The 19,376-nt window shown below is 47.8% G+C and overlaps 1 protein-coding gene across 1 annotated transcript; it reads left to right on the top strand.

The window, feature by feature from the left end:
* Positions 1 to 353: 353 nt before the first annotated feature.
* On the top strand, positions 354 to 18,902 carry LOC116784065 (transcription initiation factor TFIID subunit 4-like). Its single transcript, XM_032682243.1, has 4 exons — positions 354 to 375; positions 3,517 to 3,838; positions 12,287 to 12,339; positions 17,585 to 18,902. The coding sequence occupies exons 1-4, from the start codon at positions 354 to 356 to the stop codon at positions 17,722 to 17,724; spliced, it is 537 nt and encodes a 178-aa protein (XP_032538134.1). The 3' UTR covers positions 17,725 to 18,902.
* The last annotated feature ends 474 nt before the right edge of the window (positions 18,903 to 19,376 follow it).

Here is a 19,376-nt window from a genome sequence, read left to right as displayed (position 1 = left end):
TGATTAATACAGGTGACCACAAAAACCTCCGTAGCTTTCCAGAACTATTACACCAAGGTATATCTATCTCTGTTGAAGGCTTGCTGAAAATACACCAAGTATTAGGAAAGAAAACAAAACCTAAACACATGTGCTGCGATATTATTACAAGACCAGTTCCTTCAGTGAACTAACTGCAAATAACCTAAAAAATTTCTGGTGGGAATAAAAACCTGAAAAAACACAGCTCCCCGGGTTCTGTTTTGGTTATTGTGTCAGAGGGTGCCTGTTATTTTACCAGCAAGGAAACTCTTCATGTGTTTAGCTCTCTGGTGCTCCCATAATAACTACTGATAGGAGTGCAGCTGCCCATCATGCCTTGCCAGGTGAACAGCGGTACAGCCCAGAACAACACTCCTCCCAAATGCTGGTGCTGGGACCCTCGTGGGGTGTTGCCCCTGCCCAGGGAACCTGTCTGTGGGGCACAGGGTGTGTTGGTGTCTGACTTCCATCCTCCCCACCCCCTCCTTGCACTAATGCTGCCGAGTGCAAAGGCTGGGCTGGGCTGGTCCTTGCGCTGGCTAGAGCCGTAAAGATCTGTCCTGTGGCCAGGGGGCTGCTTCAGGGGTTGGAGCCAGAGAGCAAAACCTGAGGAAGCAAAAAGCTCAGGCTCTGCATCAGAGGGGAACAACAATTCCCTGGCTTTGATAGAGAAAAAGCCTAGACTATGAGGTCTCACTTTGAGATTGAGAGGTGGGATAGGGTCTGTGAGACCATCCCAGTGACCATGGGCTAAGGACAAGGCACGGAACAAACAACTCCACTGGAACTGGCTGCAATTTTTCACATACCCTATCCCTTCTCAGATGAAAGACTGTCAGGAGAGAGAAGACTGACAGTCCTGCCTGTAGTCTGGGGATAGGGTGAGATATGGGGTGAGGTAGAGTCAGTCTGGTTTATTCACATACTCAGGGAATGAGCAATCTTAAAATAAGATCTGAAAAAAAAATTCACATTTTGTCCTGGCAATTGCATGTGTCAACTCCACTTTGGCTTTTGCTCTTGAAAGTCCAGTCAAATACTTTAGCAGGGTAAATCAGTGCTAGTGGCTTTGATGAATAACGGTAATCTTAAAATAATTCCACGTTCCTCAAATAAATGTGATGGTTCGGACAAGACTTGGGTGTCAATATGTACAAGTGTGTGCATATGCATGCATGCATTTGTATCTCCACAATTAAATCTTTTATTAGAAGGCATTGATTGCCAGGTTTGAAGAGTGCTGTCTAACAGAGGCAGGCATCCTTTCACACACAGCATACATCCTTTTCTTTCCCAGAGCAGAGGCTGAGGGTGCCAGCACAGCTGGAGTCAGGAGAGACCACCCACCATGTTAAGTCCAGCATCATCATCCAAAAGAGCTCCTGGGCTCCCATAGGATTTGGGAGAAGCCAGGAGCCAGCACCGCTGGCATTCTCAACACTGTGCTTTGGATGCAAAGGCTCCTGGCTCATTGCTGGCTTGGCTGTGTGCCATCCAAAACTGATCCACATGCTGTACTTGGCACTTGCATTACACACTTCCAACCCTTGCTCTTGAAGATCAGCCAAGATATTATCCACTGGCCCTGCTGGTTAAAAGCCACCAGATCATCATAAAGAGGAATTTGATAGCTGATTTTCATTAATTTTCCTGAGGAGTCATGTACTTATCAGGCCTTTAGCTTTTGGAAAATCTCAGAGTCCTTCCGTGTCACTGTAAACCATGGCAGCATTTAAGGTCACTGTTGCTCAAACACTTTCCTGGCTCCAGCAGTGATCTGCTTCAAAACACAGGGCGTTTGGCTCATTTTGACAGCTGGTTTATGGAGCCAAGTAAATTCACTTGCAGCTGAATCTGAGGGACTGTCCTGGAATGAACTGTTTCCATGGGGGCAGCCAGGAAACTTTCCAGGAGGCTCCAGTCCTTCAGAGACAGCCTGCAGGGATGGAGGAGGAGGAGGAGAAATTTGTTCACTTCTTGTTGGAAAGTTTTTGTCTCTGATGCTTGCAGAGCCTGTCCCCTTGGGACATTTTGTATGGGGATATTTAATTCCACATTCAGCTCTGCCATCTCCTCCTCAGCAAGCAGGCCTCATCACTTCTCCTTTCTCCAGGACCTGCCTCAGATCCAAAACAGCTTCTTTGTGACCACCCTGGCTCTGGACCCAGACATGTGAAACAACACCCCCAGACTCGCAGATGATCTACTCTTCCTACAGAACATCCTTCACAGAGTCACAGAATGATTTGGGTGGGAAGGGATCTTTAAAAGTCACCCAGTTCAAAGCCCCTGCCATAAGCTGGGACACCTTCCACTAGACCAGGTCTCTCAGAGCCCAGTCCAACCTGACCTTGAATGTTTCCAGGGATGGGGCATCTGTCACCTCTCTGGGCAACTTGTGCCAGTGTTTCACCACCCTCATTGCAAAAAAATCTCTTCCTTATACCTAGTCTGAATCTCCCATCTTTTAGTGTAAAACCATACTCCTTGTCCTATCGCTGCAGGTCCTGCTAAAAAGTCTGTCCCCATCTTTCTTGTAAGCTCCCATTCTTAAGAGAGCATCCTGGCAATGATCTGACCTCTTGTGTCCTTCCCTCCTCCAGCCCCTCTGTCATGAACTTTAGCTTGGTGATTTGGGAAGAACAAGCAGGATGAAAGGCTCGTAGATGCAACCATTGCAGTCAGTGCTAAGGAGAAGCAAGAAGAGTCACACTCTGCCCCTCCTGCGTTCATCAGCCTCTGGTTTGGAAGGAGGGGAGCAGCATCCCCGTGGGACCTGCTCTCCTTCCCACTCGCCTGCATGCTGCAAATAGAGGCTGGAAACCAAGCAGCCACTGTACCCCCCTACTCTCCTCCCCTGGCGGGAATGACAGTCTTGCCTTTAATAGGTGCTGTTTAATTTGAGTGATACTTTCCAGAGTGCCCAGCAATTGCGCAAAGATTTTACTGTTGAAAGCAAAGAAAGAAGCAGTCTAGGATGGTTGGGGGATCAACTCCACAGGCTCGACAGCCTGTTGAGAAGCAGAGTGACTCTGTCTGTGGGGACGGGCTAAGGAGGTGCCCATTCTTTGCATGGGGGATTTCCCGAAACTCTACTCCTTTCACTTGTTAGTCCCCCACTCAGGAACACCGCCAGAACCGCCACTCAGTGCCACAAACCCGACCCAAATGGCATCGCCCGGGCTGCGTTATTCTCCCAAGGTCTGCCAGACCCGTCTGCGAGAAGTGTGCCTGAGTTCAGCCCAGGATTGCTGTTCCTGCTGTCATCCCCGAAGATGACAACGTCCTCTCCCCAGCTCAGGGAGATGTATGTAAAGATCTGGAGCTAGGGAGGCCCGAGCTAATGGGCTGGAATGGAAAGTTTTGGACGGAAAAGGGGAGCGCGGCACCCTGCCCAAAAAAGCGTGATCAGAAACGGCCGCGCATCCCTCCCCTGCGCCGCCGGCTCCCTCCCCCGGCCTTGGGGCGCTCCGGGGTGGGATTCTCCCACCGAAGGTTCCCGGAACGGCGGAGCGCCGCGCCCGCCCCGCCCGGGAGAGGCGGCGGCCCGGAGCGCTCCCGCCGGCACAGCCCCGGCCCCGGCGCGGCCCCGGCCATGGGCAGCGGCAGCAGCCGCCGGCGGAGCGCGGCGGGGCCCAAGGGCAGAGCGGCGGAAAACCGGGAGCTGCCGGAGACGGCGCCGGCAGAGAGCGAGGGGGTGGCGGCGCCCGCTCTCGCCCGCCCAGCCTCTGCCGCCGGCGGCATTCCCGAGCCCCGGGCCGCCGGGAGCTGCGGGGCGATGTGGGCAGGCGGCGGCGGGGCTCCGCTCCAGCAGGCGGTAAGTGCCCGCCCTGGCCCCGGCCCCGGTCGGGACCCCAGACTCTCCCGACGGCAGCCCCGGGACCCCCCAGACCAGCCCGGGGGTCCCCCCTGCCATAGCCCGCTCGCCGTGTCTTCCTCCGAACATAAACCGCACTAAATTCCTTTGATCTTCACTGCGAGCCCGGCTAAATGCTCTCTTCTCCTCTTCTCTTTGCTGCTCTGCTTGCGTTTTCTGTCTGTTGGGCAAGGGAAACACCGTCCCGAGAGGGGCCATCCCGTTCTCCAGTCTCCCGGTGCTACTGGAAGTTTCTTTTCCTGCTTTGTGGAAATAGCTCGACTTTATAGTTCGGCTTCTGGGTCAGGCTTGTAAACAGAAGTTTAAAAATGTGAACATAAAACTGCACTTTAATGTTTACCAGTCCGCTGCAACTGCAATCTGGCTCTTCCTAAAGGCGAATTTCAGTCTGTTTCTGTTTAACAAATTACGGATTTGCCACCGAGGCAGTTGAGATTCATCTTTTGTGGGTGTTTTCCAATCCAAAAATAGCAGCAGCATCTATATCATCTGGTGATGAGGCCAAAAATCACCAGCTTCTTTCATCTTAGTTTGGCTTTGCAAGTTGTGTGTTCTTTGTAAGGTAAACGCTGCTCTCCACAGATGCACAAATGTCTTCTGACTAATAAATTTAAAAATGGAAAGGAATATTTAGGATCCAGGAACTTTCTACCTTGCATGTCTCAGTTTTGCTCTTTAGAAGTGTATCACTTCCATCACCAAACTGTTCATCCATGAGGAAAGGATAACTAATACAAAATAATTTTTCCATTAAGAAACTTGGCAAGGATCAGTATGGGAATCCTTTTTTTAGACAAGTTTTAAAGAAAAGCCTCAAAGAAAGTAAGGCTTGGAAACAGAAGAAAAAATAGACATCTTGTATCGACATATTTTGTCCTCACTCTTCTTTCTGCTCCAAATCCTCCTGCAGTATGAACAGGAGCTCAGACCAGCACTGCTTTCTCCTCTGAGGGACTCTCATTTATGAACACTGCTCCTGACTTCTCCCATTTATCCTTACTTATGGGAATAGAGGCTGCTGATATCCATTTTCCCTCTGTTTCCACTTGTGAATATCATGGCTGGATCTTTAAAAATAATAATTACATAAGCTGGGAGTTTTCCTGTACATAAAGTAGTATTATAGCTCTATTCTGATGTGTGTTCTAGGTAATTACATATCAGAAAGGCAATGGAACTGCCCTCATCTTTCTTTACTAGTGTCAATAGAGAGACAGTCCACTATAGCATTAGATACTAGTGAACCAGTGACAAGGAGCAAACCAGAAAGACTGAGGAATTTAGGATGTTGCCCTTGGGGAGTCACTGTGCCCCACTCCCTGTTGCAGACCTCCTCCTCTGGCAGAAATGGTGGTGAGAAACCTGTAGCACCCCTTCAGCCACTCTGGGTTGTGGTCAGACCTGGTACAGCACAGAGATGTCTGTGAGGGTCCTCAAAACTCAGCCTGGAGCAGGCATGTGGGGCCTTGGTCATCCAACAAGGTCAAGTGGGTGCAGCACACAATTGTGCCACCTGTGAGGCAACAGTGATGCTGAGCATCCTGTGTGTGTCCCCTTGTCCAGCTGCTGCTGCCTCTTGTGTGGGAGGAAGTCCACACCTCTTGTTGCACCCAAATACATTGTCTTAAAGACAGCAAAGAACTACCAGTGTTTTTCAGATATCTAAAAGACATACAAGAGAAGTCTCAGGTATTTTCAGGGCAAACTGGAAGCTTTTTTACTGGCAGCACTTTCTTTACGTGAACCTGAGATGACCATGGTACAGACAGCGATCATGGGCTTACCATTCTGACTCCTTAGGGCCTAAAATGTCAATAGCCTGAGAAAAGAAGGGAGGAAACTGTTTGCAGCACCAGGTTTTGGTTGTTTACTCGGTGCAATTTAGTCTTTTAGGTTGTTGTACAAACTACAGTCCTACTCTTCCCATGAGGCTGGTGGAGGAGGTTTCTGGAAAGGGATATCAGCTTTGTTGCATTGCCGGTTCCTTGCTAGAAATTTTGAGGGCAATTTCTCTCAGTCTTGCCAGCTTCTCAAGCACTCATTTGTAGTTTCTCTCTAGTGGTGGGAACTCGCTTTGCCCTGTGCAAAATGGAGGATGAGCAAAGAAATTTCAGAGCAAAAAGCATGAGCTGATTCAACAGAATTAATGAGGGAAAGGTGATGCACGAGGAGGAAGGGTAACAAGAAAGTATTACAGGAGAAAAGTCTGATAAGAAATAGCCCATGGAGGAGCAGATTTTGGGTAGCAGGAGTAGAGGAGAGGTTTGACACGAGCCAGAAATGAGCAGAATTGCAAACAGGACTCAGCTCCCTGATGTCATGGTTAGGTTTTTCCTGGGCATGATGTGCATCAGTGTCGTGCTTCACACCTGAGCCCCAGGACAGTTTGTCAGCAAGTTAGCAGCACCAGTGGGCAGTCAGGCCAGGTGACAAGGGCTGGTAGAGAGGGATGCACCTGCATTTAGAGGCTTGAGCCACCTCTATTACATTCAGAGAGTACTTGGGAGTGAGAAGCGCGAAAGAATAGCAGCCGGCTGGGAACCAAATCCTGATGGGGAGCCTGAACCTGGCTTGGAGCAGACCCCAGCACCTCTTATCAGCATCATATGTCCATTTTCAGCTTTGCCCTCAATTCTAGATGGTGATACATGTTTTTTCCTTGTCTCTTTGCTCAAGACAGAAACATGTAGTTGTGGTTTTACAGGTGCTGCCTCAGCAGCACCTCAGAGCAGCACCTCAGAACAGCACCTCAGAGCAGCACCTCAGCACAGGGCAGAGTGGCAGCTCTTAGTGGAAGCCAGGGCAGAGACTGTGGCCTCAGGCATTTCCCCATTGGTTTCCTGAAATAGAAGAATCACACAGACATGTTAGGATCTTGCTTTTAACAGCTTTTTCCATGGCACCATCACTCCTCCTGATTGGAGACAGGATGTGATTTCAGCAAGTGAATCACTCAAGCTGCAGCATGGGAATAACACAGGTAGAGGATGCATTCACCAACTTCTAGAGGGACTATCATACACTTCTAAAACACCCAAGTCTTCAAAGCTTTGCCTGACTTTTTCAGCCAAATAAATGTTTTTCTGCAGTTTGGTGTGGCACAGCGTCATCTTGTGGCTGGCTGGTCCCAGCTGCAAACACATGAGGGTCCTGTAGGGACATTTAATGTCATGCCCCATTAGTTTCTTACAGGAACTCAGGTTTATTTTTCTAGTCTTGTTAAAATATGCTTCCCTCAAACAGAAATCTGATCTTTCTAATTTAGCATTGTTAGCAGCTTATTTCAGCATTTTCTTCCTGGTTGTATTAATAGTCAGAAATGCCCTCAAGTCAAGACATTCTGCTACAGTTGCGTAAGGAGTGGGAGGCCTTCAGAAAAGGTCTTTTCCAACTGAACATCTGGGACTCTTTGAACTTCCCGAAGTCAGATTATTTCAGATTCTGCAATTAATGTCCAGTTGTGGATCTGGCAGTTCTCAAGCTGAACTGTGTCACACACATATAATGTGTCACACACATTATATTCTTTGTCTTGTTAAAAGCACCTGAAACTTCACTAGAGCCCAGAAGCAGCGAGCTGTGCTGTCCCCTCAGCCAGCGTCACCCTCCCAGCACAGCTGTGTTGCAGCTGGACTTGGAAAACTGCTGAATAGTTATTTTCCACAACTCCCCTCCTTCCCTTGGCAGAGCATGGCTTGCTTTTGCCCTGAAGCTATTCTTGATCTAAAAACTAAGCTCAGGACATGCGCAGAATAGCTGGGAGCTGGTGTTTTAGTTGGCAGGAGAGGAGAAGCGTGGGAACTCCCTGCATCCCTGCCCACTTCCCGTTCACCGCCTGCTCCTAATTTCTTTGCTGGCCAGAGGATGTTGCTGCAGACCGGAGCAAGGCTGGGAGTGCTTTCCCTGGAGTGCAGCTAGGGCCACACATCCCGTTTGGTACCTACTGACACCTTAGGTAAGCTCTTTTTTTTTTACCAGCAGTAACTGCCTGCGGGTTCATGAGGGGCTGATTTCAGCAGTGAGGACTGGCTCAGCTCCCACATCATGTGCTGGCGTCGCTGGAGGGTGCTGCCCTGCTGCTGTACCAGCTCAGCCGTCCGTACTCTGCTGCTCATGCACTTGTGATGCTCTCCAGCTGACATCACCTCCGTCCCTGCCGAGGCAGAGGGTTTGCATTTCAGCTCAGACCAGTCCCCTGGTCTAGCTCACAGGGCGTTAGTGAAGTAGGGTTTGGGAAGAGCAGATGCAGGGAAGGAGGCACTGGCTTGCATCCTGCAGAAAAGCCATGCTATGAAACCACAGCCCAGTGGGTCAGCAGTGGCAAGGACAACACTGCTCCCATGTAGATGTTTTAGGTGGCTCAGTCACTCTCCAGGCTGCCCTGGCTGTGATAGGAGTACTCAGGGTCTATATCTCTACTGCATCTCAGGGCTGTATCTGTACTGATAAACTATACCATAGCAGCTGCCTGGCACTGGACCATGATGGTCTGCCCCACTGAGCTGGCACGGTTTTGTTCAGGATCAACTTGCAGTCTCCCAAATAATGCTTAGGCACGGCTCAGGGACCACTACAGGGGCCATCTCTAAGAACGCTTGAATTTGACCTCCCAGTTTTGGAGATGGTGTGATTTCAATACTCAAGACTGTAGTTGACTGTTTCAATGCATCTCAGGAGCAGCTCAGGGCCTCCGAAGGTGCACAGCTTCAGATCGCCCTGCAGGTCCCAGGAGAGGGTGTACTCACCCAGCTCTCCCACAGCTACTGGATGGCAGGACCATGAGGAACTTGCATTGGGTTGGGGGAAGTGGGAAACTGCATCCCGGGAGTGCTGGTTCATGCACTCAGCACAGAGAAATAGCTCTTCCTTCCAGCTCTCTGCTCTGCCTTGCTCCCAGGAGCCGCTGCCCTAACACAAAGGACAGCTGAACTGCATGTGCAATGACCGTCAAACCACTCCACCTCACATCTCATTACATTGAATTTAACCTGGGTACATGCTGGGTGAGCTTAATATACAAGCCTTTAAACTTGGAAGAGGGGGTGATGTGGGGCTCTGTGGCACAACAGACCCCAGCACAAGATGCTTACACTGAGGACAGGGTGAAAAACAAGGAGACACGCTCTGGTCTGCATGAGTAATAAAAAGATGACTGCAAGCTGCAGAAAGGAGAAGCTGACTTCATTTATCTCTTAACAGAGCGCAGGCCAACCAGGCCAGCAATTGCTTATTTAGCTGTAGGATAGGAACCCATAATATTAAAGTGTCGTGATGTATGCATCATCCTAACCCACATAAAGGGCTTCTACCAATTATGTGCTGAACTTGCAACACGCACATTACAGCAATCCTGAACAGGCTGGGTGGGGTCAGTTTTTATTGTGTCTCACAGCCTGTGACAGCCAGTGCTCCGAATCCTGCCTGCTGCCCAGCACATGATGTCACCTGGGCATTGAGGAACCATGTGTACTTTGCCTGGAGGAGTTAGGAGCAGCTCCCAAAGCACAGAGGCTCTGATGGCAGGCAAAAGGCAGAGGCTAGAGGTGCCTTTTGTTTTCCTTGCCACCATTTTTGACTCATGCGCCAGATTAAATGTCAGTAGAGATCTACCTGCACCAATGCCAAATTCTCTTGGGAAATAAGTATTGTTGCTGACAGATCCCTTGGAGAAGGTGGGAGCAGGTTTTGCACAGAGAAGCAGATTTTACTAACCAGAGCTGCTCTGTCCTGATGACTAATTAATTCTGTCTTCCACCCACACAACACGTACAACTCGTAACATGGAGGAGTCAGCCACAAGGGAATAAAAAACAGACGACCTACTGTACAATTCAAACCCCTCCCAAAAATGATCCAAACCCATCCTTTGCCCAGAAGAGTTGGCAGCTGGGTTCTCACTGTGGGAAGAACAGCATCAAAGCACTCCTGAAGAACTGTATTTCCCTTGGTGCTGAGGATGAATAATGTTATTTGCCTGGTGGAAGGAAACCAGGACAGCAGCAGTAGCCCAGTGGATGATGCTGCATTGTGGGATGCAATCCCAGGAGAAGTCAGCCCTTGGAGCTCAGCATGGTGTTCTCCTGGCACTGCTTCTTGCTCTTGTTGCTTGTGGGAGATTGCCAAGAAATGATGCTAAATAACCAGGCGGGAACTGTCTTCCCCCACCATCAGCTTTCTCACATACCCTTGTCTCTGCTTGGACCCAGGAGCTGTTTCTAGACTAGTTCAGGCTCTTCCAGAGAAAATAAAGTGTTACCAAAGAGCAGGGACTCTTCTGAAAGTACGTGGATTCCCTTTTGGCAGGTATTAAACTAAAGCTCTACTTAAGATTGATAATATCTTTTGTCATTTTAAGCAAGCAGCTAGGATGTAAAATATCGTGGATGACAGATATCTTTCCCAGCTCCAGAAATGGAAGCTGCTAAGGGCTCATCTGGAAGAGGTGTTGATCCATGCCCTGAGGGAGGTGTCCTTGCTGTAGCCCTCCTCACTGGCTCAAGCATGGGAGCCAAAGGTGACCACAGCAGCACAAAGCCCATGCAAGAAGCAGAGAAGAGCTGAGCAGTTCTCTGCCAAGCACCTCTCTATCTGCCTGGCAGTGTCTGAGACCATGGTGTTTAAACCTCAACTTCTGTCCATCCCCATGAGGAGCAGATGAGGAAGGAGTGTAGTGAAAACATCTCCTTTCAAATTAAAATCAGGTGCCATGCAGTAATTGCAGACACCCAGTTGGACATTTCTACCCAGAGGATGGCACATACAAGCCTGATCAATACCAACTGATTTAAATCAGCTCAAGACTGCATAAAGCCATCAATGCTGTACCAGTACTGCCTGTAGAGGGGTATCTCCCCTCCATAGCTCCCACCCTTACCAGCAGCTGTCCCATGCATTGCTGGACCTTGAGAAAGTGCAAGTTTGAGCTATTCAAGATCAGATCTTATTGAGGAATCACTTGGTCCCATCCAGCCTTTCAGAAACACCATGCAGCAGAGGCATAGGTGATGGCTCTGGATTGCAAGCTTTTCCACACCTCTCCCTGGTTCCTTTGCTTCCATTTCTTGTACAGAAAGAATTATTCTTGTACAATATTTCCCCTTTTCCACACTGACAAAACAACTTTTTGTTTCTATTTTCTGGAAGCCAAATCCTCACTTTGGTTTGGTGTGCTACATATTAGTGTTGTCATGAGATTCAGGATAGCTTGTACAAAGGAGGCCTACCAGCTTTAGGATTGCAGCTCAGAAAAAATAGTGGTGACAAGATAGATCTAGTTTTATGCAAAGCCATGTTCTTGTCCCACTCCTTTTGCCCGTGAGAGTACAGTGAAAAAGTAAAAAAAGATGAAAGTTATATTCTCAGTAGCATCTGGCTGCAAGGGGTTCATTTTATTACCAGATGCCCCATTGAAAGCCTGTGGATTCCAGCATAGGGAATGTGGCTGTTTCACTACAGATGGATCATTTCAGGGAAGCATCTCTGTCAGGTAAAAAGAGTTGGGTCCATGTTGCAGTAACTTCTTTCCTTAACAGGTATTTTCATAGTGCAACCTGTCAATCAGTGGGGCAGTGCTCATTCATGAAAAAACTGGGAGGTTTAACAAGTCAGCCAGGGATTTCAGTTCTGTAGCCTGCAGCCACCCAGCTGCCCTGAATGCTGGAACAGAGCAGGCAAAACAGGGCTAGTAAAGAGGAGTCTCTTGTACCTGTCTCCACAGAGGTTGTTTGGGGGTTTAAATCAGGGCAGACATAGCCCACTATAGACAGAGATAGGTTTCATAGAAAGACACAGTGGTTTGGGTTGGAAGGGACCATGAAAGATTATCCAGTTCCAACACCCCTGCCATGGGCAGGAACATCTTCAACTAGACCAGGTTGCTCAAAGCCCCATCCAACCTGACCTTCAACATTTTCAGGTATGGGGTATCCACAACTCTGCTGGGCAACCACTTTCAGTGCCTCAACACTCCAACAGTAAAGAGTTTCTTCCTAAGTTCTTATCTAAACCTGCCCTCTTTCAGTTTAAAACTATTGCCCCTTGTCCTGCCACCACAGGTCCTGGTAAAAAGCCTCTCTCCATCTTTCTTAGAGGTCCCTTTTAAGTACTGAAAGGTTGCAATAAGGTCTCCACAGAACCTTCTGTTCTCCAGGCTGAACACCACCATCTCTCTCAGCCTGTCTTCATAGGAAAGGTGCTCCAGCCCTCTGATCATTATGGTGGCCCTACTTTGGGCTCACTCCAGTGGGTCCATGTCTTTCCTGTAATGGGGGTCCCAGAGCTGGATGCAGCTCCTGGTGGGGTCTCTCATGAGCAGAATAGAGGGGCAGAATCGCCTTCCTTGACTTTAAAGTGTTGTAACTGAAATACATGTCTTTTCTTGTTTCACAGGCTTTGTCAACCAGAAGCTCACCAGGCCCAGAGAACAACAATGCTGACCATCAGTGAGTATCCCTTGCTTTCATGGTATCTTCTGCTTTCATTGTATCTTCAGGGGGTGAAGGGACCATAAAGGGGAAAGCTGTTTCTGCATCCCTCACACTGTGCAAAAGAGGGGTGAGATTGCTGTGAAATGGTTTATAGCCTTAAATATTCTACTGTTTTTCATATTTGCCAATTTAAAAAAATCTAGTAGCTGTGCTGCCTGAAAAAATCCAGGCTTCATCTTAATTACAATGTAGAGATTCATTCCTGGTGATGAGCAATGCAGAATTTAAGATGTCCCCATGTCAGAGAGGCACCTTGGAAGAGCTGGTGAAAAGCTGTGGAGGATTGCTCTAATGAGTAGCTCAGACCCTGGTTCACCCACCAGTCACCTGTGGGCTCTGCAGTGTGTGGAAAAGGAGAAAACAATCTCTTTGTTCCCCAGGAATCATAAGAGAAAGCCTATGAGATGCTCCCATGGTACTCCAATTAGAGACATGTCCCTTAGGGACAGGGAATAGTGGGGACCTTCTGCACTGGGTGCCGAAAAAAGGAAACCTGAAATCTTCCATGAGCAAAAGCTACCATGCAAAAGCTACCAAGCAGAGCGTACCTCCAGGTCTGCCTGCACCAAGAGCAATGGGGACAGTTTAACACATGTGTTAAAGAAACCCAGATAAAATGAAGAGGATTGAAAAAACATCTTAAAAAGTCACCTCCTTACACTAAAGAGCGATTCTTTTCAACATTAAGCTCTGGCTGTCATCCAGCCCTTCTGCTCCTGCAGCACTCAAGAGCAGACTAATCTGCAGATCCTGGCCATCAGGCTGTGTGACCTACTAATGCTGAGCAGTGCCAGTGGATGAGTCAGGAGAGCCCAGGCACCAGCCACTGTCCTCCCTCCGCCTTCTCCCCCTCCCAGCTGGCAGGGAGCTCTCACCTGGCAAGGCTGCTGGTTTCAGGAGTACTCAGAAAACACTGCCCTTGGCTTTTCTGACAGCAAGGCTTGTACAGGTGCTCTCATGGGGATTTTAACCACTCCTGGGCTTTCCAGCATCCTCAATGGGCTTTGGGCTATGATGGCAACTGAGCAGTCTCCTCTGGGGGTGCACAGCCAGCCCTGCCACAGCCCCACACTGAGCTCCCCAGCCTGCTGGCCCCTCACACCCTGCCAAGGCTTTCCTTTTCCTTCCCTCTGACACACAAATGGAAGACTCAAGACAGCAGAAACTGGTTTCTAATCTGGGATGACAGAGCAGGAGCTTATTTTCATTTAAATAACATTTACTGTACACCCATTGCAGAGCCCCATAGAACAGCTTATGTGTGAAGTGCCTGTACTGCTCAACATAAGCAGGGCTGCAATTCCTGCTGGCAAGAATTATGCAAACATTCTTTGGGAAATGGCCCAGCACCCAGCAGAACTGCATTTTGAAGAAATCAAATCAAATCAAATCCCAGAAACAGAGGTTAATGTGTGTAGGTGTCTTCTTATCCTTCACATTTCTGTGGCTGGAATCATTCTAGATAAACACTCATGTTACAGACAGCAAAAGTCATTCTTGTCTTGATAGAGTTGCTGACTGAAGAAATTCCCATAAAGCCAATTAAAGGAAAAATAAATGTCAAGCAAGGAGAAAAAAAACCAGGTACAGAGACTTAATAGTGTGTTTCAGGAGAGCAGTCACGTGAGGCAGATGTAGGTGTGCACCTCCTGTGCTGCCTATATGACACCACAGAAGCATCTAAACCAGCCCCTGACAAATACCTTGGATGCGCATGGGAACACAGTTGGATGTGTTCCTGATTGGGCTGTGTTACTTCTTATCCCCCACTCCCCTCCCTGCTACAGAGCAGTTTTGGGAACTGCTCTCTAGCATCTGGCAGTCCACGGGTGGATGACACAGCCCAGGAACGCTGTAATGGTTTTACAATTGCTGCCAAGGCTCGTGTCACTGGCAGCGCTACCAGGGCGTTGTTTTGACCCATTTTTCAGCTGCAAGGTCTTGCAGAAGGCATTTTAATGATTAACCCTGGACTTTCCCATCCTCAGCAAAATCATACAAAACACTGGCCTAGATTCACCCCAACCTAGTTTTCAGCCACTTAGCTCACATTTCTGCCTTGGAGCTTGTCACCTTAGCCACCCATCAGGGACATTGTCACCGGAGCCCACAGACAGCTCTGCCCCACACCAGGCAGCTGACTGACACAAGGGATGTGGCACTGCCAGCCATACCCACTGCTGGGATCTTGATCAAAGGTGGTTTTGCTCACTTTTGCTCTTTGCATTTCCTTCTCCACATTGCATAGTTCACTGTCTTTCAATTTAACAGAAAACCCACAATTAACTCCTGCTTCTCTTAAGAATCTTTAAACACCAAGAGGCCTGTAGCTGAAATGGAACGCATTTCTTGATTTCCTCTTTCCTAAATTGCTTTGCTCTAGCTTCTTAAATCACTTTTATTGCTGCTTTCTAAACTCCCTCCAAGCTGTTAATAACTTTTTAGCAGTGAGACACCCAGAAGCCTGCCCAGTAATCCTGATGTCACTGCATAAGCCTTTTTTTTCTTACTGCACTACCGTGCTGCAAATTCCCCTCTTGTATGCTTTTCAGTTAGCTCTTTCTCTCTCAGCTTTGCCCCTTCCCAGGTTTCTCTCCTTCCCCAGAACATCTGCAGACTGAAAATTTTTCCCCTTAACATGCCTACCTGTTATTTTCCAAATCAGAAAGTGTAACAGCCCTCAGCTGCACTACATGCGTTTGAAGACCTGACCTGCAGCCCTGACACATGGTGATGAGAGCAGCAAGGTGCCTCCTCTGCTGCTGGAGCAGCTGGAGGGGCATGGGAACAGCCTTATAGTCCACCAGCTTTTGTCCTATGCACATCCTGAGCTTGGGATTTCCCTGCCACAGCCTCTCACTAAATTCCAGGATCAGTAGAAGAAGCTGCACCTAAACCTTTGAGATCGAGATTTAGGTTGGAATAGCCTCAGGAGCTCTCTAATCCAATCTCGTAGCTCTAGCTCCAAGGTGGATCAGCTGTGAAGTCAAAGCAGAATACTCCAGGCTTTGTCCCATCAGGTCTTGAAAGCCTCTAAGGATAGAGCCTGTGCTATCACAACCTGTTCCTCTGGTTGCTGTCCTCAGGGTGCAGAAATTTCTCCTTTTATCCAGATTAAAACTCTCATTTTTTAATTTATTTCAATTTTCCCATATTAAATTATACAGAACTTTGCCACAAATATAGAAAGAATATGAACAGCAACTTGCTTTTTTGTTGCTCTTGAAAGAAACCCAGCCCTCTCTTTTCCCCTCAATTTTGGGGTATGCATGGTAAGTGGAGTTTACTTTTGTATTTTTAAAAGCACATCTATGTCTCAATGAGTTCCAGTTTTACCTGGATATTTTATCCATGCAAACCAAAGCACTGAGAATAATTAACAGTGGGAAATTATGTAACTGCTAAGAGAAACAATGGCTCTTCTGTGGGCCTGCAAGCAGGTTGCCAAGAGCTCTGCCTCTTATTCATCACATAAAATTAGTTTGAGGATTGTCACAGTGCAGCGTTTAAATCAGTAAATTGTGGTTTTAAGTCAGATTTCTTCACTTCCTTTTCCCATTCATGTTTTGTAACTGCTGCTGTACAGTTCGAGCTCTTGGACTTGTAGGTTTCTTCTCAGGTCTTATTTTCTGCAGTGGAAATCAGGTTGCCTGGAGCCCCTCAGAAGGAAAATTAGTAAAAGGAATAAGCAGAAGAGTTCAGTTGCTAAATCCTACTTGCTGACAGTAAAACTACTCATGAAGGGCATGGTGCAGTGTAAATAAGTGTAGAACACCCACACGACCCAGTGGCCACACCAGCTGGTCATCAGGTGACTCCAGGGAAAACATCAAACTATTTCTGACACACAGGGGGCATAGCATAAGCACAGCTCAGTGAGAGAGCTGGGCTGGGCTGGGCTGGGCTGGAACTTCTCTGACCAAGGCAGATGAGAGCAGAGGAAGGAGCAGGACAGCAGCAGGAGGCTGGCTGCTGCCTGTTGGAGGAACACTGAGGATGCTCCCTGGCCCAAGGAGAGCAGTATGAAAGCATCTCCTCTGTAGGACAAAGTGTTATTTTTTTCAATTCTGATTCTACATTTACCTACCTGCTTTGAGGCAGCTTCTGTGATTCCATCTAATAAACAGGTCCTCATCTTTTTTCACTAAGGATGCCAATGACAAAATTCACTCCAGCTGCAAGACCCAGAGTGGGATAGAAAAATAGTAATTCAACAGATGCTACATGATGAGTCTAGGACAGATCTGGAGCCATGCTACTGCCTCTTTGGCAACCAGCTAACTGACAGACAAACTCATTTATTTCTTGCTTGTTCTCTACCAGTAGATGGTCACAAATCTTGGTTGACATGGCATGGCAGAGCACTTTACAATTTGGATTTACCAGCTCAAGTCCCCACTTAGCTCTGCACCACACCATGACCTCCATTTCATTGAGCCATGTGCTCCAACTTCCAGAGATGACAAGCCTGACAGCCTGCCTTGCTCCTCCTTGAACCTCTCAGTTCCTTACTGGGCCAAGGAGGAGCACTCAGTCACCAGCTCCTGGCTCCTCTCTTGAGTCCCAGAAGGCAAGATCAAGTACACTTAATTGGTAGCATTGAGGTACAGTGGTCTAAGCTTGCAGAAGCCTTTTCACTGTTCTCCCTCATGCAGGTAGGGACAGATTTCTCTTGTACCCAGCATAAACCACCTCCTAAAACACCAGTAAACCCAATACCAGTTCCCTTTGAATCATACATCAGTTCCCACTCATGTGAGAGTTGTGCTGATGTAAAAATAAATGAAAGCCATAAGAGCAATTTGAGGGAGCTGCATTCATGTTTTGGTTGAAACTCAAATCCCTTAAAATACAAACAAAAAAAATCTCTTTCTTCATAAAATATTAAAACTAGTAACTAACATAAAGGTTACACAGTCCTTTAGCTGAGCCTAACTGGAAGATTCCGGGCGTTTGATCTGGAGCATTGTAAGGGCTGTACTGTAATGAACTCACAGACTGAAATAGGCGCCAAATGATAGCAAATGTCAGCAGGCAATGTGCCCATGGGTTATGGAACTAGGCATGACAGAGTATCTGTGTCTCAGCAAGCCACTTGCAGCTCGATCTTTCCATTCACAAAAATAGTTAAGGGCCTTCTCATGTCTTCAGAGCCTGATTCTCTCTCACAACACCAATAACTCATTCCCTTTTGTGACAGGAGCCCAGAAAGCAACAGCAAGAAGCCATCAGGACAGTCCACAATATCATATGATTACTCGGAGGAGGAGCTCATGGCAAGCATCGAGCGGGAGTACTGCCGCTGAGTCCAGTCCCGTGCCACAAGAACTTCAGGCATAATCCTGGAAGCCCAGCTGGAGCAAAACTGCTACTGACAAAATAGCCCTTCACACAGAGAAATGGCATGGGAGAGGTGGGTGGTGAAGGGTGGCAGAGTGTAAGAGGCACCATAGCTGCTTAGGAAGCACAGAGAGCACAGACCAACTCTGAGTGCGACTGTGAAGATCCTCATCAACTGCTGATTCCTGATCAGTGCCACTGGAAGAGGGACCAATTCATCTTGAGTACCAATATTTAGAAGCTCATTTCTAAACGCTATTTACAAATGGACATGTACTAGAATTGAAGTGTCATACTAGAAGTTTTGAAACATGATACTTTGAAGGAAGACCTTGCTTTGACTTAGTAGAAGAAAAATGCAGCCATATCATTTGATCCAAAAGTTACTTAAGGGGATGTTGCATGAAATTCATGTTCCTGCCAATTAATATATGCCAAATGTACTCCTTGTGCTGTGCAAGCCTCAGGTCCAGGTCTGAATTTGGCACTGTCTCTTTCAATGCGGTCCCTAGTATGGGGGATAAGAGGAAAAGGGGACTGAGCCCACCATCCAGTACATAGGCAGTGTAATCCCAGAGTTCAAATCCAACCACAGAGGCAAATGAGGCTCCTGGGAGCTATCAGAGAACATAGGATTTGTATGATCCCTTTGGGGTAGAGTCCCAGCATAGGTGTCCTGTTTGGGGCTCCTTGATATGGATCCTCCAGTGAAAGCAGGATGCATATCCCCATTCCAATCATTCATCTCAAGAGGGACTTGCATGCTCTTGTAGAAAGCAGCTGTCAGTGATCTGGCCTTCCCATGTATTTTGTGTCCTTGGTAGGTAACCTAGAAGAAAAAACATTACATTCTACTGTTAGCTGACTGCAAAGTAAAACAGAAAGTCGTCTCTCCAAAGAAAACAGTACATTTTCACTGCTCTCAGACAGGGAAGCCTGGCGTTTTGGGGCTTCTGTTTTTATTTTACCTGCATCTTAACAACTGCTTATTATCAGAAGTAGAAAAATACCTTATTTCTACCTTCAGCTGAAGCATAAAAGGCATCAGATAGAATCTTCACCATGTGTAAATGCAAGAGGAAACAGTGGGACACCTTTTAGGATGCTAAGATGCTGTATTTTAAGTATTTTGTGATTCCTGGTACCTGTGAAACAGAAATAAATGCATCTGTACTCTATATAGCTCTCAGTGAAGGCATCAAATGTTCTGAAAAAGGCTCTCTAGGTTACATGGCTAATATGGTACCTGCAGAGACTAAGCAGAACACATCCTTCGAGGATGGCAGGAAGGATGCCGTGAGGGAGGCACTAGATGACACCCCTGGCACACATCCTCATATCCCAGTTGTCTTTCCTGCAGCAGCCATGAGCGAGGCTGGGTGTGGTGCTCTGCCTGGCGGCAGAGGTGGGCAGCAGGAAGGGAACCAAGGTCCTCCAAAGCTATGCAGGCTCAGAGGCAAGAGCTTGCAGCATGTCACCTGGGGGACTTTGGCAGGATGAGGGATAATTATTTTAAACTGAAAGAGGGTAGATTTAAGTTGGACAAAAGGAAGAATTTGTTCACTGTGAGGGTGGTCAGGCACTGGAACAGGCTGTGGATGTCCCCTTCCTGGAAGTGTTCAAGGCCAGGTTGGATGGGGCTCTAAGCAACC

The sequence above is a fragment of the Chiroxiphia lanceolata genome, chromosome 3, assembly GCF_009829145.1.
Source record: "Chiroxiphia lanceolata isolate bChiLan1 chromosome 3, bChiLan1.pri, whole genome shotgun sequence".
NCBI classification, from domain to species: domain Eukaryota; kingdom Metazoa; phylum Chordata; class Aves; order Passeriformes; family Pipridae; genus Chiroxiphia; species Chiroxiphia lanceolata.
This window is presented reverse-complemented; position numbering and strand designations above follow the sequence as displayed.